The 23,972-nt window shown below is 33.3% G+C and overlaps 2 protein-coding genes across 4 annotated transcripts; both read left to right on the top strand.

Moving 5' to 3' along the window:
• Nucleotides 1-1,016: 1,016 nt before the first annotated feature.
• On the top strand, nucleotides 1,017-4,035 carry LOC112734059 (binding partner of ACD11 1). Of its 3 annotated transcripts, none has more exons than XM_025783245.3 (5): nucleotides 1,017-1,218; nucleotides 2,387-2,511; nucleotides 2,991-3,066; nucleotides 3,179-3,289; nucleotides 3,380-4,035. In XM_025783245.3, the coding sequence occupies exons 2-5, from the start codon at nucleotides 2,399-2,401 to the stop codon at nucleotides 3,806-3,808; spliced, it is 729 nt and encodes a 242-aa protein (XP_025639030.1). In that variant the 5' UTR covers nucleotides 1,017-1,218; nucleotides 2,387-2,398; the 3' UTR covers nucleotides 3,809-4,035. The 3 variants fall into 3 exon arrangements, with proteins under 3 accessions (XP_025639030.1, XP_025639031.1, XP_025639032.1); XM_025783246.3 differs by having other exon boundaries at nucleotides 1,031-1,218; nucleotides 2,384-2,511; XM_025783247.3 differs by having other exon boundaries at nucleotides 1,039-1,218; nucleotides 2,395-2,511.
• A 1,511-nt stretch (nucleotides 4,036-5,546) lies between these two features.
• On the top strand, nucleotides 5,547-11,544 carry LOC112734058 (sucrose transport protein SUC3). Its single transcript, XM_025783242.2, has 14 exons — nucleotides 5,547-6,214; nucleotides 7,129-7,194; nucleotides 7,444-7,542; nucleotides 7,628-7,692; nucleotides 7,814-7,898; nucleotides 7,995-8,028; nucleotides 8,167-8,266; nucleotides 8,688-8,763; nucleotides 8,984-9,331; nucleotides 9,470-9,613; nucleotides 9,795-10,028; nucleotides 10,177-10,240; nucleotides 10,328-10,371; nucleotides 11,019-11,544. Exons 1-14 carry the CDS (start codon nucleotides 5,942-5,944, stop codon nucleotides 11,187-11,189), a joined length of 1,803 nt encoding a protein of 600 aa, XP_025639027.1. The 5' UTR covers nucleotides 5,547-5,941; the 3' UTR covers nucleotides 11,190-11,544.
• The last annotated feature ends 12,428 nt before the right edge of the window (nucleotides 11,545-23,972 follow it).

The following is a 23,972-nucleotide window of genomic DNA, read 5'->3' as shown; positions in this document are numbered from 1 at the left end:
TTTAGTTAAAAAAGTAAATTTTTTAATAAAATATTTTTATTCGATTTAAAATCTATTTGAATACATATTTTAAAAAAATATTTTTATTGAAAATTTTAGTTAACAATACTTTATTTAAAAAAAATAAAAATATATTTTTAATACTTAAAAATTAATTTTAAAAAAATTATTTAAATATAAAATAATTTTTGTTTATTAAAAAAGATAAAAAAAATTAAGTACTTTTTTTAAAAGTCAATTCAAACTGACCAAAGACTTTTTGATGCGCAGAGATATTTAAATCTTCGAAAATTTGAAAATACATTTAAAATTTTTGACATTTTTAAAACTTGGATATATCGATCCCTCATGTTCACTTGAGTTTGTGAAAATCAACTAAAAAATTAAATGTGACTTCCGTTGTATTGACCTGATTGATATAGATGCATATATAAAAAAAAATTTAAAATAGAACAAATTAGAGTCAAAAATCGATGTCCAAATTAAAAAAAAAATTAAAGACTTAAATATATTTTTAAATTTTTAAAAATTTAAATATCTACAAACTAAAAAATTAAAGATTAATTTATCCTTTTCTCAAATATAAATGATCTTCTTTGATTAAAATTTAAAATGTAACAACATGAGCAATCTCTATTATTGATGATGACAACAATGATGATGGTGATAATAAATATAATGTAATGTGCGTGCTTGTTTTAAATAGCTATTTTTTTAAAAAAAAATAATTGAAAATATCTTTAAGGAGTAAAATTATTGTACATTTAATATAAAATTAATTTATATTTTGATATAAATATTAAAATCTCCTATTTTATCTTTGAACTTTTTTTACATTATAAAAAAAAAACATTTTTTCATCAAATGATAAAAGTTATATTTTATAGAAAATGATCTTTATTTTAACTAAAATGAAATGTCTAAAATTATTAAAAGAAAACAAATAATATATCAAAATTAATCATGATCATCCAAAAAAAAAAAAGGATATAATTATACGTATATGTAAAATAATTAAACTCTATTGATTAAGAAAATATGAGAATGTTAAAATTGTGGTTGCTACCACATAATAATGGGGATTGGAAATGAGAGAATGACAAGAGCGAACAGTTAATTGGTTGTTACTTGTAGAAACCACACCACCGTCATCACAGTGTCTGGCTTGGCTTCCTCTGCTCAATTCGCTGATCTAAATTCTCAACCCTCCCTGAACTTGTACGCTACTCTCTTATCTTACCTCAATTTTTATTCTCTCTCTCTCTGTCGTTTATTATTAAAAATACTATTTTTTGGATTTTTTTTTTTTATATTTCTGTGATTGGAAGTATGAACTTGGGCAATGAAGGTGCCCAGTTGGGTCAAGAAAGGGAATAATGATGTATAATTCAATCGGTAGAATAGTTCTTAAGAAAGAGGAATGTGGTTGGGAAATTCAAACCTGGAAATCTAATGCTGGAAAATCAATGAGGAATTCTTAGATCACAAGATATTGGGGGTAGTAAAGCTATAGTCAAAGCATAAAATAGTATTGGGGGAAAATTTGAGAAGAATGGTGGTTGAAATTAGGATAGTGGCTGGGTGGCCACAAGAAGTGGTGGTGGTGATGTTGGGTACTGATTAGTGGCTGAGGAATTGACGTGATCAATTTGGTGAGGTTGAGGTGATGGTGGGGTGGATTGACAAAAGTATTTGAGGTTGGGGAGGTGGTGGCCGATCATTGAGGCAAGAAACTACCATTTCATAGCTAGTTGTATGTGTCCTGTATTGCTGTGTAGATGTAGGACAGTGACTTTCAGGATTGTGGCTGAAGAAATCGGTTTTTGGTAATTTCGATGCTATTGAAATGTCAGATTTGTTTGTCGTTAGGATTTTCACATCGCCTAGAGATAAGCCCTGGAAAGCCATTGTAAGAGTTTGGGCATCCTCCATTTCATGAGCTAACTTTTGGGAGTGAACTAAGTACATTATCCTAATATTTTTTTGGTGACTACATTCAATCCTAATATGGTATCAAAACTTATTCTCTATTTGTTCATTAGGATGAGTGTTTTAAGATCACTATAAACAGTATTAGTTTTTTGCTTCTTGTAAGTTGTAACACACTAGTACACTACAATATGATCATATTATATCAATATAGTTCATATTATCTTATGGCCTAGTATATTTAGATTCCTTCAATTAGCAAGATTAAACCATTTCCACCATCCATTTCTCTTATACTTCTGTATTTCTTCAATCTTTACTCTCTTTAATAAGAACAACTTGACTTACAATTCTTGTTTGTTCACCGTAGCTTTTAGGCCTATGTTTTATGATCCTTACCTTTTTGACTTGATTTTACCATTTCTGTTCCTCCGTTGTGTTCATACTAAACAAGTAGCAAAACAGAAACATGTCTAGTGGATATACCGTAGAAGTTACCAGTCTATCGCCAAAAGCCACTGAGAAGGATGTGTACGACTTTTTCGCATTCTCTGGTGCAATTGAGTATGTCGAAATTGTCAGGTAATACTTGATCTTTATCACTTTATCAGGTTTGTAGCATGCTGTATCTTGTATGGACTATGGGTTGATTCTTGATGTTCCCTTCTTTCTATTGTCCATAGTTTTTAAAGTGAAACTTAATTTCTTTCTTTTTGTTGCTTTGCTTCGGGTATATTTCAACTTGATTGCTTTGCTTTTTCTCAATACATGAATCAAATTCAGACATGATTCTTGACACAGTACAATGGTGTTGTTTGATTGATGCACCCGATCCCACCTAGAGTAACAATACTTTGTTGTTATTGTTGTAAAATGCTACAGATCAGACTCCAAAAAATGTTCATTTTGGATACGATTTTCAAATTTCCACTGGTACTGTGTTTTAATTAGTCATGACAGAGATGATTACTATTTCCCCTGTTGCTAATTCTTGCAGATGAGTTGGACCTAGTGTGTTAAAAATATGCTATAAAACTTGCTTATAATATTGTTGAATACAGGTCTGGTGATTATGCTTGCACTGCATATGTGACATTCAAAGATGCTTATTCCCTAGAAACTGCTTGCTTGCTAAGTGTGAGTATTCATCAAACTCATGTTCAGGACCGATGTAATTCTTAAGCTGGTCACTGATAAGTTATATGATTGATGTGTTGTGTATACCTTTCTACATAATTTGATGTGTTAGGGAGCCACGATTTTAGACCAAAGTGTATGCATTACTCGCTGGGGGCAGTATGAAGATGAGTTCGATCATTGGAACCGGCCATCCTATAACCATGACGACGATTCATCAACTGTATGTAGATGTATTTCTTTCATTTGTTTTCAACCACCAATGGTTGTAGTTTTCTATTGAATGTTCATGGTCTAGCATGTCCTCTTTCAGACGCTACAAAGCCACCAATTTGTTTCCTCTGCCGGAGAAGTAGTTACAGTGACTCAAGAAGTCGTCAAGACCATGATAGCAAAAGGGTATGTCCTCAGCAAAGACGCATTAGCCAAGGCTAAGGAATTCGACGAGTCCCACGGGGTTTCAGCCACGGCAACAGCAAAGGTAGCCGAGCTGAGCCAGAGAATTGGCCTCACTGACAAGTTATCAGCTAGCTATGAGGCCGTTAGATCCGCCGATCAAAGGTATCATGTATCAGAAACAGCCAAGTCAGCTGCATTTGCCACGGGACGATCTGTGGCTGCAGCTGCGAACACTGTAGTTAATAGTAGCTATTTCTCTAAAGGTGCCTTCTGGGTTTCCGGTGCTTTAACCCGGGCAGCGCAGGTTGCTTCCGATTTAGGTAACCGTGGAGCTAAAAATTGAGCCATTGCCGTAAGTTGATAGCCATAACCATAAGTCCATAACCATAATTCAACTCTCTTTTCTTGTTTATCTTTTTTCCCTGTTCTGAATATAGCTTGTTATTATAGTATTGTTATTAGTATAGCTATGCATGCTTCATATTTTGTATATACATATGAACAGCTGAACTTACTGCTTTATGTGTATTAGTATTATGATCTATTACAAGACTACAATTTCATGTGTAATTTAACTGTCTTGATGTGATTAGTAAGGTAAATTTAGCTGCATAATCATTTTTTTCTCCTTAACAAACTATGCACCAAGGGGTGATGCAATAGAATTGAGCCGAGTCAAACAGCGTATGCACCCACATCAGTGCTCCTTACGTGGCCTTGTTTTATTTATTCATATATTTTTTTGTTGTTTCTAATAGTCAAGCTTCCCCTTTGATTGTTATTTACTTTAAATATTATAAAAGCAGAAATTGGGACACCTTGAATGCAAGTTAGAGTGACACTTAAATTCAACTATTCAACCCTACGATCTGGAATGTTCAGATCTGTAGATCCAATGGTCCTAATTAAATCAAACATCAGATTCATATTCCAAATTTCAATGACCTCATACCCTTTGGGTAGAAAAGTTCCAGTGTAAGGGAGACCACAGATGTTGAATTTGGTTCCACGGCACTAAAATTATGTAACCCAAGTCGGTAATATAGAATAAAAAACAAAAAATGGTTGTTGATAAAAAATTGTTTAGTTTTTAAAACCGAGTGGCGAGTATTCATTGAGTAAGGATTTTTGCTATGACATTGATTAAAGACTTTAAAATAAGGAATTTAAAGAATTAATAAAAAGAGGAAAAAAAAATTAAAACCTTTTCCTGCCAAACCCAATACTTTCCCATTTCCCACTTTTAGTTTTGATTCCATTGTACCAAAAGAAAGTTAGACTGAATTGATTACCCAGCATTAGCACTCTCTTACCAAATAAGAGCAAATTATTTGACTAATTTCATAAAATTACACATGTGATTAAGATACTGTTTCATTAACTCCCCCCCCCCCCCCCCCTCTTCTTTGGGTATACCCACTATTATCATTCAATTAACCTGCTTTTGTTCAACAAAAACTATTAGTGGATATAAAAAATTAGCTTTAATATATATATATATATATATATATATATATATATTAAAATAATCAAATATATTTTTAAGTATATATATATAATCAAATATATTTTTAAGTTAGCTAAAATTGCTGCTAATTCTTTTTTTACTGCAACTTGATGAGCACTTCCTTAAGCTATAAGTTATTCAATCACGCACCGACAGTTCTTGATTCTGAATCTCATGCCTCGGAATTTATTTCTCTCTTTTACAAAAAGTGCATATTTATTGAACTTTTATTTTTATTATGGATGATGCTACATATACAAATATTTTTATAATTAAATTTAATCAAATTAGTATAAATTTAGCAGAAAAAACACACGCATATGTCAACATTTTTCTTTTTTCGTGTATTTTGCCGCATATAAATTTTTGCCAAAAACATAATAATTTATTAATATAACAAAATTTTTAAAGTATAATATAAAAAGTTTTGTATATAATACAAATTTATTGATATAATATAAAATTTTTGTATATAATATATAAATATTTACATATAACCCACAAATCTAGCACAAATTTGGCGCTTAGCTTTGCTGTTTTATTATATTCTCTCTTATATAAAAGTGAAAATTCTAAGTAGAAAATTCTACGGGTCATTGTTTCCCTTAGGAAGCAGTGAATACCAAAGCATTAGCAATTGTGCCACGTGGCAGTGAATCAGACGCCGATGTAGAATTCTTCACACTGATGCAACGTAGCAGATCTCGCTTGCACCGAGAGTATGGTAGCCTCCAACCTTGCACCTATTCTTCAACGCCTTTCCTCCTTCGCCCGCCTAATTCCCAAATTTGACTCTCTCATTCTATCTTTCAGATAAAAAAATCCAATTTCAACGATAAACCCTGGAATAGAATTCTATCCTTTTTCTCGTTTTTCTTTCGCAATTGGATCGAAGTGAATGTACACGAGCATTGTGACAAACAGATCGTGCGCATTGCGATTGGTAGCTACTGAATCGCGTTGCCGGTCATGGCGGGGAAGTCTGACGCGGTGTCGATCCGCGTTCCGTACAGGAATTTGAGGGAGGATTCCGCCGCGCATGAGGTGGAGCTGGTCGGCGTCGAGGACGTCAACCATCGCCGCCGGATCGCGCAAAACTCTCACTCTCATGATGGATCTCCGATCCCTCCTACTCCGCCCAAGAACGCCAGCTTGGTCAATCTGGTACTCAGTTGCACCGTCGCCGCCGGCGTTCAATTCGGTTGGGCCTTGCAGCTCTCTCTCCTCACTCCTTACATACAGGTTGAATTGACCTTTTTTTTTTAAATATGTTCTGATATTGTGCTTGATTTCTATCCAAAAGAAAAAAGAGGGGGGGGGGGTGGAATGTGCTTGATCGGATCCTTGTGAGTTAGATTCTGAGTTCTTTTTTTCCCTTCAATTGTTTAGAGAATGGGGGCATGTTGCTAAACCTCGGGAGGTTTTGCTTTTTGGAGTGAATGCTGACTTTGAAAAGAGTACGGGAATTGAAATTATGGGTTTTGTTTGCTGTTGCTAGAATCTAGTTGCTACGGTAGGTGATTGAGGGTTACTGGTTTTTGTTGAGAGCGGATAATGGCTGCGAGATTGTGATTTTAAACAGTAGATGAAGCTAGTTGATTTGTACGGGTCAATAAATAGATTTCTATATAGGCTTAATAGTCAGTACGGGAAAGCTTCGTTGCACTATCTTTTATTATTGTACCTGCATTCTGTAATTTGCATAGTAGGCTAAAGTATAATGCTGTTAGCTCTACCGTGTACCTATGTTATGTGCTAGTCTGATTTAAGTTCTGGGGATTTATTAAATACGCACCCGTTATTGTGATACTCTTTTCCTTTTGGGGGGGCCTTGTCTGCGGAAACTTTGTTCGACAGTTTAGCATTCACCAATCGCCACTGAAGTGGTATTTCAAAGTTGTCACACGCAGATTCTTTTGAGCTGTAAGCGGATCAATTGCAATTGGCCTCAGAGGAGTATTTCTATTATTTAGTTATTTTAGTTGCATAAGAGGTGTATCTGCTTGCATGGTTTTCTGCTTGACTTGTTTTGGATGATTATCTTTTTTTTTAATATATGCTTTTGGTATTAACTAATTTGCTGTCAATGTTTAATGTGTGTCTTTATAGCATTATATTCAGCTTTCCAATTAACTGTATACTCATTTTTGGTGCAGACGTTGGGTATAGGACATGCATTTTCTTCATTTATCTGGCTCTGTGGCCCCATTACTGGCCTTGTGGTAGGTGATATAGTCTTGCTTTATTTTTAATTTTTATATTAATTGTCTTTAAAATTCTTCTCATGCCTGTTTTTTTCTTTTGCTCCATTAAATTATATTCAAGCGTCTATGCCTTTTCACTGAATGTTTATTAACTTTATAACATATATCCATCTATGGAATATGGGTGTTGGTCTGGACAAATCTATGATTTGTTACTGGATTGATTTAATCATGCAAATAACAAATTTGTGTCACCTTTTATCACAGGTTCAACCCTGTGTTGGTATATGGAGTGATAAATGTACTTCGAAGTATGGTAGAAGGCGTCCATTCATTCTGGCAGGATCCCTTATGATTTCCTTGGCTGTAAGCATCAGTGGTCCTTATTGTTTACATCTGGGTTACTTTGACACTTAATTTCACATTAGCTAAATTATGTCTTGTAATGTAGGTGATATTAATTGGGTTTTCTGCAGACATTGGATATTTATTTGGGGATACAAGTGAGCATTGCAGGTTTCCCTTGCCATCTGTTCATTCTTGTTTACTCTTTAGTTTTACCACACTTCTGCTTTTAAAATTTCACGTCTATGAACCTACTTAAATACTAATGAATTTTATATTTTTGAAATTCTAGCACATTTAAAGGCACCCGAACAAGAGCTGCTCTTGTATTTATTCTTGGGTTCTGGATGCTGGATCTTGCCAACAACACTGTGCAGGTAAGGTCAAAGAATTAGAATGTGCTTCTTTCCGTTATCTTTATATTGATGAAAGAAAGTAAGTTTTCTTTTATGCTTTCAAATTTTAATTTGTAGGGGCCAGCTCGGGCACTTTTGGCTGATCTTTCAGGTAGAACTTGCTTATTTTACATGCTTTCTTTGTTCACGTTCTCAACAATCACAATGTGGATTCTTGATTTTCATCTTGTATTAAATACTTTCTTGATATCGACAAAACATCATGATACAATAATTTTCCTATTATTAGGTCCTGATCAACGCAATGTAGCAAATGCTATATTTTGTTCATGGATGGCAGTTGGCAATATCCTGGGATATTCTGCTGGTGCTAGTGGAAAGTGGAACAGGTGAGGCCTTGCTAATATTTCGCACAGTGCTAACATAAAACTCATTGCTCATGTTCCTTTGAGAATGGCATTTTGTCAATGATGAAATGTAGAGATAAGCCCCCTTATTCATGCAAAGGTCACTAGTCATGGCATGTAATTCTAGCAATTAAAGCCATCTAGCAGATTTCCTTATGAAATCAATTTGTTTGAAACAAGTAACAATAATTTGTTTTACATTTATATGCTGAAGAGTTATTATAGCAGAAGGGATCCTTAGGATGGCGTAGAACAACTCATGTGAAGGGTCTCTCAGAAGAATGAGGATTCTATCTTTTACAGAAGCATGCTTTGTTTACCATATTTGTATTTTGTATAGGTTTTACTTGAAGTTAATGCTTATTTTCTGCTCATTGATATTATTTGTTTCTTACCTGAGCAGATGGTTCCCTTTCCTGACAAATAGAGCTTGCTGTGAAGCCTGTGGCAATCTTAAGGCCGCATTTCTTGTTGCTGTGGTGGGTTACTATCTGATATCATTTTATATATTGTCAGATCATATAAGAATATATGACTTTCAGAGTAGTGGATATAAAGGACTAACGTGTTTGTTGTTAGGACATCATATAATAGGATGACTACACAAAACTTTTTGTACTATCATCATATCAAAATTAAATCCTTAAATCTATGTATAGTTACTTTTCACTAGTGGAATCTAATCGTCAATGTCAGCAGGTTTTCTTGACATTATGCACACTTGTCACCCTATATTTTGCTGATGAGGTTCCGCTTACTACAACTCAGCATCGTCGCTTATCAGATTCTGATCCTTTACTGGATGAACAACAAAATGGCTTTGAACTCTCAAAATCAAAGCCTTTATCAAATGACATCAATGGAAAGATAAATGAGGATCACATTGAGAAAGATGTAGAGCTAAAACATGAGAATTTGCAAGCTGGGGAAGATCATAATGAAAACTTTATGGATGGACCTGGAGCAGTATTAGTAAACTTATTGACAAGTTTAAGGCATTTGCCACCTGCAATGCACTCAGTGCTTGTTGTAATGGCTCTTACTTGGGTAGGTACTGCAGTACATACATTATATACATTTCTGCATTTCTAAAATGGTTGTGAATGTTGGTTGGCTTGTGCATATGCATCCCACTTGAGATCCTTCTTATGTTTCCTTCAACCCTTTGACCTTTGTTACTTGCAGTTGTCATGGTTTCCCTTCTTTCTGTTTGATACGGATTGGATGGGGAGGGAAGTTTATCATGGAGATCCAAAAGGGAGCTCTGCCGAAGTAGGTCTTTATGATCAAGGTGTTAGAGAAGGTGCATTTGGTTTGCTGTTGAATTCAGTAAGAACTCACAATTTGAGCATCATTTTTTTAAAGAGGGGAGAAAGAAAAGGGGAGGGGGTTTTCTGAAGAGAATTGTCACGAAGTTTTTACCAATAATGATCAGTGACTTATTATTTTAAATTAACTTTGTTTCTTCCTGTGTAATCATAAATCTTACATTGCATTTATGGCTTGATAGATTGTCCTGGGAATTAGCTCGTTTTTCATTGAACCAATGTGTAACTGGATGGGTGCAAGAATAGTATGGGCTGTTAGCAATTTTATCGTCTTTGTTTGCATGGCTGGCACTGCTGTAATTAGTCTGATTTCCATCCAAGATCACCCTGGAGGTATTCAACATGTAATTGGAGCAAGTGAAGGAATCAAGGTTGCTTCCTTGGTTGTGTTTGTTCTTCTTGGTTTTCCTCTTGCGGTAAGTCCTAGGAATGCTGTGGCACCAAACTCTTCACTTTGCCAGTTTCCTCCTTTACCCAACCAATCTTCTCTACCAATTCTAGCTTAGTTCCATTAACATACCTGAAAGTTCATGACAGGATAGATTTCCCATGTTTTGATTGCAGATTACCTATAGTGTTCCCTTTGCTGTCACAGCGGAGTTGACTGCTGATTCAGGTGGTGGCCAAGGTTAGTATTCAATGCTGAAGATGTGTGCTTAATATTTGATCAGCTAAGATAAGTTTATGATTTCATGACATCCAATTGGTTGTGCAGGATTGGCTATAGGAGTTCTAAATCTTGCAATCGTTGTTCCACAGGTAATTTATTATTCTCAAGTATTGTTGTTATGAGTCCATTCATGGGTTAGACTCTTTTGAAGTGACATAATCATGTCTTTGAAAAAAATGTTAATGTTATTATTATTGCAAGTTTGATTTCAAGTTCCATTTGTATGTCTGTTCACACTGAAATATTAATTATGTGAAGTTTGGTGTTTTGATCTTTAATATGCAATTAACACCTTTATCCATACTCTAAAAACTAAAAAGAGCCGCCTTCATCCTCTAATCTTTTTGTTATCGTCATCATTATTTTTTGGATAAAATTCCAGTCCTGTAATTAATGATAGGATAATTAAAATTTAATATCACTGAAGGAGCCATCTATCTAAAAATAACATTGTGAAGATCAAGAGAATGTAAATTTTGTTAAAGGAACCTGGGTAGGATTTTCCCTGTTATCTTGTTACCGATTTCAGTTATTACCTACCAGTTTCATGTTCTTTTTTTCTTTTGTGGTGTATGGATGGTATCGCACTGTGGCCAATCGATGGTTGCCTTTATCTTGGACTTTAGTAGTAGTAGGCTATATTGGTTGTCCCTCACTCACTAATGGGATCATTTGTATTTTACTAGTTAGAATTATTTGTCAAAATTCTTCTTTAACGTATTGTTGATTTCTTTAGATGGTCATATCCCTTGGTTCTGGTCCATGGGATGCTCTCTTTGGTGGCGGCAATGTTCCTGCCTTTGTTTTGGCATCCATATGTGCTCTAGCAGGCGGCATTATTGCGACTCTCAAACTGCCAAATCTATCTAACAGTTCTTTCAAGTCTTCAGGATTTCACTTCGGCTAACGATGAGGTGAATCAAATCTGGTGATATTTTTACTTGTACATGGCCCTCAGAAATTGGAAGAACACATAAGTTTGAAGAGCTGCTGCGGTGCCCATGTATGTGACTCTGTATGTTTCTTTCCAATACACAGAAGTAGAATCCCATATTCAAATTCATTCTTTTTACCCCTCATTCTGGGGTGTCTGTATTCTATGTAATGTTAACTGATAGCACAATAGAAGAAAAAGCCACAGGTGCATATAATAATACTTTTTTTTTGTAATGATTGTTGTTCAGCCAATTAGTGATTATAGTTTCATAAAAAATCAATTGAGATTTGTCTCAGTTGCTCAATAAAACTGCTGTGTCGCTCAATTGATATTTTTTCTCGCAATTTCTTCTTTCATGTAAATATAATTAAAAGCTAATCTTATAGGGGATTATCTTTGTATAGCTTTTTAATTTACATAAGTTTAACCAATTTATATTTAATTCGACGAAAAAAAATACTTGTATTACTTGTTTCAAGGATTCATTAATATTATTATTGCAAGTGTGTTAAATAAGTTGTTAAATTTGTGCTTATTTATTCAATGATACATTTACTTGCTATAAGGTTCTACTGGTATTATTATGTATGTTAAATATGTGGTTAAATTTGTGATTACTAACATTTTTGTTCGTAATAACATTATGAGAATATAAATTTTTTTATTTCGGTTTTATCTTGACATTATAAATTATGACACAATTTATAGAATCAAACTATTTTTACAAAAAGGTCATAGGTAACAAAAGTCTTTGTTAGCTAAAAGGGTCAGGGTCTCCGTAAATTAAAAAAATCAAATAATAAGATTTTTAGTTATTATTTTTATGTGAAAGAATTTAATTTTTTACTAATAATTAATTTTAATATTTATTATCTAAAATTTACAATAATTTAATGTGTTTATTTTTATATTTGACTATGTGTTAAGTCTGTTATACAAAATAAAAATAATTAATTTTTATACTTGTTATTTAAAAATATTTTTTTCTTTATATATATATATATAATTAGGTATTAGTATAAAAAAATTATATTGATAGTTATAAAATTAACTCAAAATCAATTTTTTACTAATAATTAGTATTCTCTCTCCAAGTTATATGTAATAAATATTTGAAAAAAAATATAGATTAGAAAGATCAGCGGTAAAAATTTAAAACTAAATAAAAAAATTAAAAAATATGCATATAATATAATAAATATATTTTTTATGTGAATAATATTATTAAATATTTTTAAGTTATATTTAATTATAAATTTAATATATTTTTATAATTTTATAAATTTATTTGAATTATATTATTTTATTAATTTTATTTTTTGTAGAACAGAAAAGTAGAGAGAATAGAGAATGGGAGAAAAAAGAGAGATAAAGAAAAAGGAGAGAAGAAGTTTGTTAATTTTAGAGGAAAATATTTTATTTTAATTGTAACTAAAATTATCTTTGATTTGTCAAATTAATAATATAAAATATAAATTATAAGTTATATGTAGAGTAGAAATGATAGAGAAAAATAGAGAAAGGTAGAAAGATAGATAAGAGGATGAAAAAAAGAAAGTTTATTAATTTTCAACCGAAATATTTTATCTTAATTTTAATTAGAGAATGTCATATGACACACTTTGGTTATTAAATTTTAATTATAATTAGAGAATGTCATATTAGACATTTTGATTGTCAAATTTATAATTAGTCATTAATAATAATATAAGAGAGATAGAGTGGAGTGAAGAAACGAGAAAAATAGAAAAAAGATAAAAAAAAAGATAAAAAAATTCTTTAATTTAAAAAATATTTAATTTTAATTAAAATAAAAAATAATATACGATATATTTTTATTGTAAAATTAATAACATATAATAAAATTAATACTTTTAGTATTTGTCCCCCTATTTTATCAACTGACTTAGACTAATAGTGCCCTGCGTGTGTTTGATATGCAAAAGCATGGTGCTGGTTAAAAGGTATTGATCCAATTGTGAGAGAAAAGGATTAAGGATATTCAATTATTCATATTCTAACTTAAACAGATCAGAAAAGAATGGCTGGAGTACAACTCATTTACTCAAATAAGATTTATCTTTTCTAGAAAAGTTTTTAAGTTAAATTTTTAAGAATTTAATTTTCATATACAGTTGATGCAAAAAAAAATTATACATACAACTAATTAAATATTATCATATTAATAAAAATAACTAATTTTTAAATTTATTATTGAAAAATCGTCTAAACATATGAATATGATTGGATTGTTATATAAAAATTTTTATATTATCAATATATTAAAATTAAACTCAAATTTTAACCTGATTTAGCTATAAAACCCAGTTATTTTGGAGAATAAGGTAGAATTTTAGTAATGAAAAATTTAATGGTAATTCAAATACAAGACAAATGAAAAAAAAAAAAGAAAAAGAATTTGTTGGCCACCTTTTTTTATTAATTATCTTACCAACCTTAAGGTTCAAAATCTTTTGGGACCAAAGTTAATGATGCTTTAGGCCACAATTTACGCCAACTAAACATTCATAAATGGTCCCTAAGCCCATTCCATTGAAAGTCATAAACAGGCTTTATGTTTTGTCGAGTAAAACTTTCTTTAAAAGAAAAAAAATAAATAACAGTCCGAAAAAAGAAAGAGAAAAGAGTTACATGATTGCTTCTAATAGGAAAATTATTCTGTGTAGCTTTTTTGTTGCTAATCGCAACATTATTCATATGTCGGCCTATGGTGAATTTAATTTTTGTTTTGTTTTTAGAACTAACACAGCAAAATTCTTATTCTAATCACACTGGTACCAACATAGTTAGATCAATACTTATCAAAAACAAACTAACTTTGGTTGGTCGAGTGGCCAGCGATTATATATATAGCACAACACAAAACTTGTCTGGCGTTGAAACATGGAAGCATGGCATATGCTATGCTTAGCAATAGGTAATCTATCAATTCTTTAATGGTAGCATGTCAATTTCATGTCAAATGTTATAATATATTAAAATTTTAATTTGCTTCTCTTGCTTTCTTTTTCTTGGGAAGAAAAGTTTATTCACCTTTTATATATAAAAATTTCAGTAGTACAAAGCAGAAAGGACATTGTCCCTTGTACTATTTCTAGTTATTGGTTCATACATCACTCCCCCATTTTGCAACTTATACTCACACACAGGGGAAGATTGAATTTCATTATTTCCTTAAAACTATTACCATTTGGCGAGATTGCCATATCCTGAATCAAAATAATTAACAAAGAATTTATGTGACAAAAAATAAGGCCAAAAAGTTTGGATATAGAATTTAAATATTTTCATAAGATTTATGCGTGAAAGTTTTTTTTTAATAAACAACTACAATTTATTAAGGATTTTTTTTCGCATAAATCGTTATATATACTGATGATTTAGGTTATCATAATCTTTCGGTAGAGTTATATTTTATATCATTTTAAATATTTCATAAAAAAATATTCTTTTGTATTTTCACTTCAAATATTTACATTTTATGAACTTTTAAAATAATTCTACTCAATCTTTTTTAAAGTAAAATTTATCTTCTATGATGTGTTACTTTCTAATTGGATATTATTCTAACTTGATAATTAACTACATTTGTAATTTGAGTTATTTTAATTTAATGAGAGTTAATATTTTAACTATAGCTAGACCATTTTATAATTAAGTTATTATTTAAATGGATAATTATATAATTTATTAGCATTTTAATAACAATTTCTTTTTTTTTTTTCAATTCATTCTTTTCCAAACACAAACACAGAAGAAGAAAAAAATAAAAAACTAAAAAACTTCTTTCTTCAAATCAGTTAATTAGGTACCCTAATTCTCTTTTTGTAATGACTTTCATTCTTCCCTTTAAAAATGAGTTAATTAGAATGCAAATAGATAATTGAAATAATAATTGTTTTAATTTGAGTAAAGTACCATTTGTACCTATGGAAATTAAAAACGCTGACAAATGTACTCACGATAGAAGAAAACTATCAAATGTAACCATCAATCGTGACATCCGTGGGACGAAACTAACCAAGCCTTATTCCGGCGTTGACTCCGTTAGTAACGCATCCTCCGTGGCACTTCCCGGCGTGACATGGCTTGGGGGGCTTCACACGTGGATTGCTGAGCTATGTGACCGTTATAATGTATCCTCAACTCCAAATTTTCCCAAATTCAAATCTTGTTCCATCCCAAATAAGAACCCTAACCATAGATTCACAAAAATCTTTGAAATTATACCAATGTCGAGGCGAAGACTGTTTACTCCAACTTCGAATGGTAGTGGTAGTGTGTCTAGAAGCTCAAATTCAGGAAGGGTGCATGATAGGAAGTTCAATGGGAGATGTTTCTGTGAGTTGGGAGTGACGCTGTTACAGTCAGGGACGGCGATGAATCCTGGAAGGTGGTTCGTACATTGTCCCAATTGGAAGGTAACCCGTTTTACACCATGTTCTGTGTGGGTTGAATCGGTATCTGATTTTAGTTTTTCTGCCATGGATAGAACTCGGACTGCAACTTCTTTGCATGGGTAGACGAAATCGAAGGGCAATGGGAGGGTTTGAGGAGAGCACTGTCAGAAAGAAAGATGCAGGAAGACGTTAATGAGGCTAAGGCTGAACTGAAGATGCTCATGATGTTAGGGAGGTGTGGAGCTGAAGTTAGTAAAGTTAGGTTTTGGCTTGTGATTATGTCAATGGTGGTGGTATGTAATGTTGTCTGCACTTTGTATCTGATTCTCAGGGGGTTTTGAGGACAAGTAGTTTGAGTGTTAGGGTTTGACAAAAATACCCATGTTCGATTCTGTATCTGTCATCTGTAGACATCTGAAATCCAAAAAATGTCAAATAGAGTCTTATAAGACTTGTAAATTTGCAGAAGTTATCTATTACTAATTTCAAGTCATTTTTACTTTCTGCTCCAAAATAACATGAAAGACAGGCAAAATAAGCTCATAAGTACGTAGAAATTGAGCAACTGAAGTGTTCAAGTTATAGGTATGAGTTTTCAACTACAACCATGCACAAACACTGAAAACCAAAACATAAGCAATTGTAGGTATAGTATGTGACATATCCAATAATTGCAACATAAACTGCCATGGCACAGTACCAAAAAAAAACATAATATAAAGACTCTTGCTTCATGAATTGGAGTGGAGTTGCTGCTGCCGCTTGACCCTTCCTTCAAGTGTGCAGTTGTTGACCTCTTTTTTGGTGGTGGACGGAAGGCAGGCTGAGGCCACCTACTTGAGCTTGATCCTCTCCCTGTAGGAGTAGGCATGAATTCCATGAATCTGGAAGTAGTGCCCTGGGAGGCAGCTTGCATGATTTGAGGTGTCACAGTGGGTGCCACATCAGAGGCCGTGGGTGATGGAGTAGTAGTAGTTGGTGTTGCTGGAGCAGAATGTGGTTGGTGAGTAGTTGGTGGTGGTCTTCGCAGATTCTTCTTCTTCCTTGGTGGCTTTTTTGCAGTTGGTTGCCTGGTTGAAGGAGACCTCACTGGATTAGGAATGGGTTGAGGAATTGGGGTGGTCTCCTACAACAGTAGACACATATGATTGATTTGATTAAAAACTTTTAAAATGAAGTTGTAAAATACATCATTAGACTTACATGTGGTGGCTGAGATGCTGCTGCTTCAACAGCTTCTAGAGTCTCCTCCCAGAACATCTCCTCCAGTCTTGCAGCCTCATCCCCATCATCCTCAGCAGTTGGGTGTTGATTGGAACTTTGTCCCCCGGCACTCCCAGCCATTGCTTCCTTCTTCTTGGAACAGCTACGACTGTTGTGTCCAGTCTGCAATACATGTAACATGAACTTTCAAATTGTGGACATTGAAAGCACAAGTAATGGGAGCATATGAATTATGGTTTACCTTTAGGCAATACTTGCAGGTGATGGGGCCATACTTTCTAGGGACCCTATGAGGATCTGGGGTAGGTTCTTTTGGGGCGTCGTTCTTTTTGTCTCTTTTCAACTTTGGCCTCCCAATCTGCTTCTTGTATACTGGGGACAATACAGGAGGTAGATCAACATGCTGCCAGAATTCTTGACTAGGGACAGGCTGGATGACGTACTGGTATGTGCTATTATATGCCCCATAGAAAGCCAGTTATGTGCATGTTCCTCTGGCTTCCTATTCTGGTATGCCAGTGCAGCACACGCATGCCTGCACGGCAAGCCAGTCAGTTGCCAAAACCTACAGGAACAAGTCCTCTTTCCTATATCCACCATAACCTTATGAGGCAGGCATTGTACTTCATACACATTTCTAGGATCATCTCCGGTGGGAAACGGCCGCCACTTGTTGCTCTCCCTTTTCTCTTTTTCAAACTTACTCTCTTTTTCAAGCAGTAGGTAAGCAGAATATATTGTAACAAACTAAAATAACAATGAAGACATACACAGAGGATAGGAATTCAGATATTACCTTCTGCATGTCTGACATGAAGTTGACACCATTGATTGCAGCGTCACCTAAGTCTTCTCGGAGGAGTTCCAGAAACCACTTCCAGCTATCCTTGCATTCGCACTCCACAACAGCGTACGATATCGGATAGATGTGGTTATTGGCATCATGGCCGATTTCAGTCAACAACTGCCCAGGGTAGTATCCCTTTAAAAAAGTACCATCTAACCCTATAAAAGGCCTGCAGCCAACCGAAAAACACTTTTTACACCCTTCCAAGCACATATATATCCTTTTGAATTTATGCCCAGTCCCTTCAACATAATCAGTACTAATCCTCACAGTGGAGCCATGGTTGGTCCTCATAATTTCATTAGCATAGTCCCTAAGAATAGCATACTGAGCTATTTCACTCCCTTCTATTAGTTGTTTCGCTTTCACCATAGCCCTGTATATCTTCCTCTCGTTCACAATCACGTCATACTCCTTCTTGAAAAAATCTTGTGCCTGCCTTTGAGTCAAGTCTGGATGATCACGGATCTTGTCCTCAAGCTCCTCTACAACCCATTTACCATCTGCAGATTTATTCCTGTTAACTTTGCTGCAGGTATGTTCATTCACAAACGTCTTCACCTGAAAGCTTAATAGAAACGACCGTTTTGCACAGAATATCTGCCACGGACAACTCTCATCATAACATATGGCCTTGCACCTAGTTGAATTCGCCCTTGGAAAGAATATGCTTCTCTCTATGTTGATGTTGAACTTCCTAACTGCCTTCTTGAAATGGTCCAGATTTTCAAACTCCATGCCAAGCTCCAACCTTACTTCCCTTACTGGAGCATTTGGATTCGCTTGAGGAAATGATGTCTGCTCACTGTCTTCATCATCACTTGCAACAGAATCAAGCTCCTTCGACTCATAACAATGCATCCCTGCACTTGCCTCTGACATATCTTCACCATCCACAGGTATAAAAAATGAAGGATGCTTATTTGGATCCTGGTTAGGTATGAATGTTTTCCCTGAAGGTGGAGGCCTGACTGTTGATCGTCTCTTGGACTTCTGTTGACTACTACCATCCACATTTGGATTTATATCTGGTTCGGGCTGTGAACTGTTGGGTTGACTACCACTACCGGGTTCTTGACAAGGCTGTGGGATGTACTGTGTGAAAACCCTCTATCCACAGTGGGAGCCACTGACTCTGCAGAAACTGGAATCTGGTTTTCAGTTTCTTCACTTGCAGCTGACACATTTGGTTGTTCAGGGTGTGGATGAGTCTTCTCCAGCGGTTGATATGGCGGTAAGTTGGGTTCAGTGGGTGGATTTGGTAGCTGAATGATCCTTGGTGCCTCATCGAAGGTTACCTTTGGTGAATGGGTGGGTATATTTGGTTGATCATTGCTTAAATCTGGTTGTTGTGTGTTTCTTCGGGTATGATGGACTTCTTTCTCTATCACAGCATCCTCTGTTGAGCATCCGGTCCAGGCACACCTCTTACAGTCTCACTCAATTTCACCACTCTCTTTCTCTTCTTCTTTGGGGTTGGGGGTCTCCTAACATACAGTTTGGTTCTGTGCTTCACTGGGGTCCTATTAACAGTTTATATCTCAAGCTCTGGTTCGGGTTCATTGTTCTCTTCTACGAACTCAGGAAGGTCAACTGGATGCTCGGTGAACACCTCAACTCTCCTCCCATTAGCAATGGCTGCTTCATACATACTCACCACATCCATGTCTAGTCTAAGCAACCTCAACCCACCATCCAACTCCTTCCCAGGTTCAAGCTAGTAAAGCTCGCTCACATCATTGTACCATATGTCTTTTACTAAGTCATTCATGAAGAACTTATTAAGCGTGTCCACATTCACTCGTTCAATATCAGTTTTCTCACCCCAACATACGCCAGTTTCCCATCATCACCCTTTTCAAATTTTCCTCTGTGACTAATGACTAGCGTAATGTGGATAGTTGTCATCTGCAAACACACATGTATACAGAAGAGAAAACGAATTCACAACCACATCATAGCCACTAAAAAGACACCCTAATAAAAACATCATACCCACAACCATGCACCAAAAATCCAGAAAACCATCACAGAGAAATCGAAGGTTAGTGCTTACCTATGGATGAGACCACGCAATTCCAACAGCTCACACGATCCACACCAAGAAGCACCCTCTCTTGAACACGGAGATTATCGTCGGCACCGGAGATTTTCTGTGAGTGGAGAAGATGAACAGTCTACTCTTAGGACTCTACCCTCTGTTCTGTGAAACGCGCGAAGAGGTGTACCTTTGATAACTGTTCAATTCTAATTTCCCTTTTTTTTAAAAAAATATAATTTTGCAATCCAATTATATTTTTAGGTAATTGTATTTATAATTTTCACGTAAGAAGCCCCCCAAGCCATGTCACGCCGGGAAGTGCCACGGAGGATGCGTTACTAATGGAGTCAACGCCGGAATAAGGCTTGGTTAGTTTCGTCCCACGGATGTCACGATTGATGGTTACATTTGGTAGTTTTCTTCTCTCGTGGGTACATTTGTCAGCGTTTTCAACTTTCATGGGTACAAATGGTACTTTACTCTTTTAATTTTAAACGGATAAAAATCTAAACTTCTATTTTAATAGATAATTAGAATAATAATTGCATCTGAGCACGTGACAGGAGACCGATGCCGCTGCCAAGTCTTGGAGTTGCAAGAAAAAATTTGGGTTGAGCAAGATAGAAAGTAATGCCATTCAAATTGTAGCTTTTGTTTGGTGTGTTGATGGAGAAGATGAAATGTGTGGTGAAATTCATGACCTTGTCTGTTTTTTTATCCGAAAAAATGTAACAGTTTGTGATATTTGACTCTGCCAAGACTATTAGTCCCATAATAAATAAGGAGTACTGATGACTTGAAAATTCAAGTAAAGAGAACTAGAAGTGTTAGAAAAGAATGATTTGAGTTTTGGGAAAACAAAAATAAATTTAGTTATTAATATTTTAAGAAATGATATAATTATTCATTTTAAATAATAATTTAATTATAAAATAGTTTAATTATGGTTAAAATATTAATTCTTATTAAATTAAAATAATTGAAAAGTTATGAAGTTAAGATAACATCTAATTAAAAAGTGACATATCATAGAGAATAAATTATATGTTACTTTAGGGAGGGTAAAATAGAATTCGATCACCTTAAAATTAATACTAATAAAACACATAACACTTTTCATTAGGCTCTAACTCACTTTTACATATATAAAAAAAATATTCTGGTAGCACTTTTACTAAATCGCTCTAACAAATTACCAAAATTTTTATCTACAACAGTCACACTCTGCGAGATGAAAAAGTATTATGAGAAACAGAAGAGGAAGAAAGAGGTACTTTTTATATAAGAGGAGAAGAAAATACCGTGCGACTATATAGACAACGATTGTCCAACCCAAGAATCTCGCAATCCACGAATAACAGTATAATAGCATCGCATAACATGGGTGTTTGATCACGTGGCGGTTCAAAAGCATCTCGCAGTGAGCAAGATTGCAGTGTCAGTTTTGCGTTGACGGCGAGAACTACAACTCATCATGTATTATTACTGATGACCTACTCACGTGCACAACACTAATAATAAATTAATATAATAAATAATTTTTGTATAAATAATCTTTTTTTTTATTTATTTCTTGTGAATTAAATTAAAGTTTATTTACTCCAAAAAAGTAGATTCTTTCCCATTATTTAGGGTTAGGGTCAGCTTGCCTCTAAACTCCATGTGTTTGTTTATAGTGATTTTACATGTCGTTTACATACATATTAACCGAGAATACAAAAATGTTATAACGATTAATAATAAGAAGGGCTGACCAGATTAGTCATTAGTCACAACTTAATTTTATTTGCCAAATATAATCATTAATCAAATTGAACAATAGTTTTCAATAGTTATCAACATGCTATTACAATTTTTATTGAGTTATATATTGCATGCGCTTCTTGTTTCGCTTTTGCACTATATATAGATATATATTTTTATAAAAAAAGTGGCAACCTAGACATGGATAAAATAATTTTATAGCTGCAAGTGGAATGATATGCAGGTAAAGGCTAACTTTTTTATGTACAAGTGATTTTAACGTAAAATACAAGAATATTTAATTATTTATTAATATTTTATATTATTATGATAATAGTATAAAATGTTATTAATGTTTTATAATAAAAATATTTTTATAACTGCAAGTGAAATAATAGACAAATAAAGTTAATTTTTATCTTTTAACTCCATTAAACTTTTCTCAATTCTACTTAAAGATATCATAGAAAACTAAAGATTTGGACATTACAAATTAAAATACGTCATAGACCTGTTAATTAACTTGCTTAAATTAACAGTATCAACTAACAAAAATTTAAAAATGTAAGTCATGTTGGTTTGTTATATAATTAAACTCAATTTGGAAGACAATATAAATGATGCTTTCTTGAAAAAAAAAATTAACAGTGTAAAATTTTTAATATTCTACATTGTTAATGCATAGACATTAATATTTTAGTCACAGAACAAGACACTGATCTTTCGTTTTCCTTTTCATGTAGAAAGATTAAATAACATTATCCCAGAAAGAAATAAAGAAAAAATAAATTAAACACCGAATTTTTTTAAATTGTAACTAAAATGTTTTTATTCAACAAAAATGAAAAGGGAAGCTAAGAAAGACGTTTTCCTGGTATATTTCCGTCCTTTCTTTTTCAGTCCTTATCCTCCTCTTTCCAGAATCTTTTAGACTTTGCTTTATTTCAGTTTTTCAAAATTACAAAATATATTATTGTTTACAATTAATATATATATACAAAAATTAAGGGAACAATTTTTAATATATTTTTTTAAAAATAATTTATTATGTAATAGAAGAAAATAATTCTACACCTAAAATTTCAATAGATAGGAAAATTATAGTCAATAAAGATTAGGAATCATTTCAAGTGTACTGGGAAGTACCGGTGCACCAATTATTTTAATCGTTGATTTCAATTAATATATATTATATATATTTTTTATAATTTAAATTAACGGTTAAAACAATTAGAGCACCGGTACTTCCGGTACACTTAAAATGTTTCCTAAAGATTAAAAATTAGTTTTAAGTTGAGAGATTAAATAAGTATTTATCCCAGTTATAGAAAAAGAAAAGCGTTACCACTAAATGTTTATTTATTTATTTATTATTTGTTTGTTTTATTATCTAATCTCTTTTGGCTAAAGTGAGATGCATAGCTTCTTTATATCTGATGAAGTAAATGGCATTTTCAATATGTATCCAAGCAGGGAAGTATCCTCCGCAATGGACGGTTCTGATGTATGGGCCATCTGTCCTGAGAAAGCGAAAAACATGGCCACCAGCAAATATTTATATAAATATACAATTTTTTTTAATTTAAAAAAAAAAAAAGACTAGTGGTTGACGAATCACCATCAATGCATATAAATCTCTTTGTTGTAAGAAAATCCCAAAATTCATAACATTTGAAAATTTGAGATTGAATAAAGAAATGGGTAACCCTCTTTAGAAAAAGATATGTCAAGCAAAGATGGCACATGGGACTTGAGTAAACTGAAACACACCACAAGCATAATTAAGAGCATGTGGAGGACAATGCAAGTTAATTTAATAATATATATATTTTTTTCTATTATTATTTCAACAATTCAATTTTGAAAATTCATTTTTCTATATATAATGAAAAAAAAAAAGAAAAAAAATAAAAGGAGTATATAAGAAGGGAACATGGATATCCAGCCAATGGCAATGGAAATGGGATTCTCATTCAGTATTCCAACTAATAAAGGCATGTGAGGCAGTGAGAGCTGCTTGTCTTTGGCTACATATATTAAAGCAAGCAGTGTTTGCATTGCATGGGACCCTATCCATGTCACATCATCACATTGCACAGATTCCTCACTCTTTCTCATCTCTTGCTTTTCAGTTTTCTCTAACCCTAGCTACATACATTCATCCAATTTTTTCGCTACTATATTTTAATCAAAAATGTTATTTTTTTATTAAAATCAACCACTAAAATCAGCTACCAATATATTTGTGTATAAATACACGTGTAGTTTAATTTACTTTTAATATATATTTATATTTCAATATGTATTTTATATTGATAACTGATTTTAGTGACTGATTTTGATATACACGTAATATAGTCCTATTTTAATTGTAATTTGCATGTATAATACTTGTGTTCTTTTATTAATTACATAGTTATTATTTATTTTCTCCTCTTTCTTTTTTACTTCTTACTTTATTATCACCAGCAGGAATC

The sequence above is a fragment of the Arachis hypogaea genome, chromosome 3 (assembly GCF_003086295.3).
Source record: "Arachis hypogaea cultivar Tifrunner chromosome 3, arahy.Tifrunner.gnm2.J5K5, whole genome shotgun sequence".
Lineage (NCBI taxonomy): Eukaryota > Viridiplantae > Streptophyta > Magnoliopsida > Fabales > Fabaceae > Arachis > Arachis hypogaea.
The sequence above is the reverse complement of the archived record's forward strand: the minus strand, read 5'-3'. Positions and strand labels throughout refer to the sequence as shown.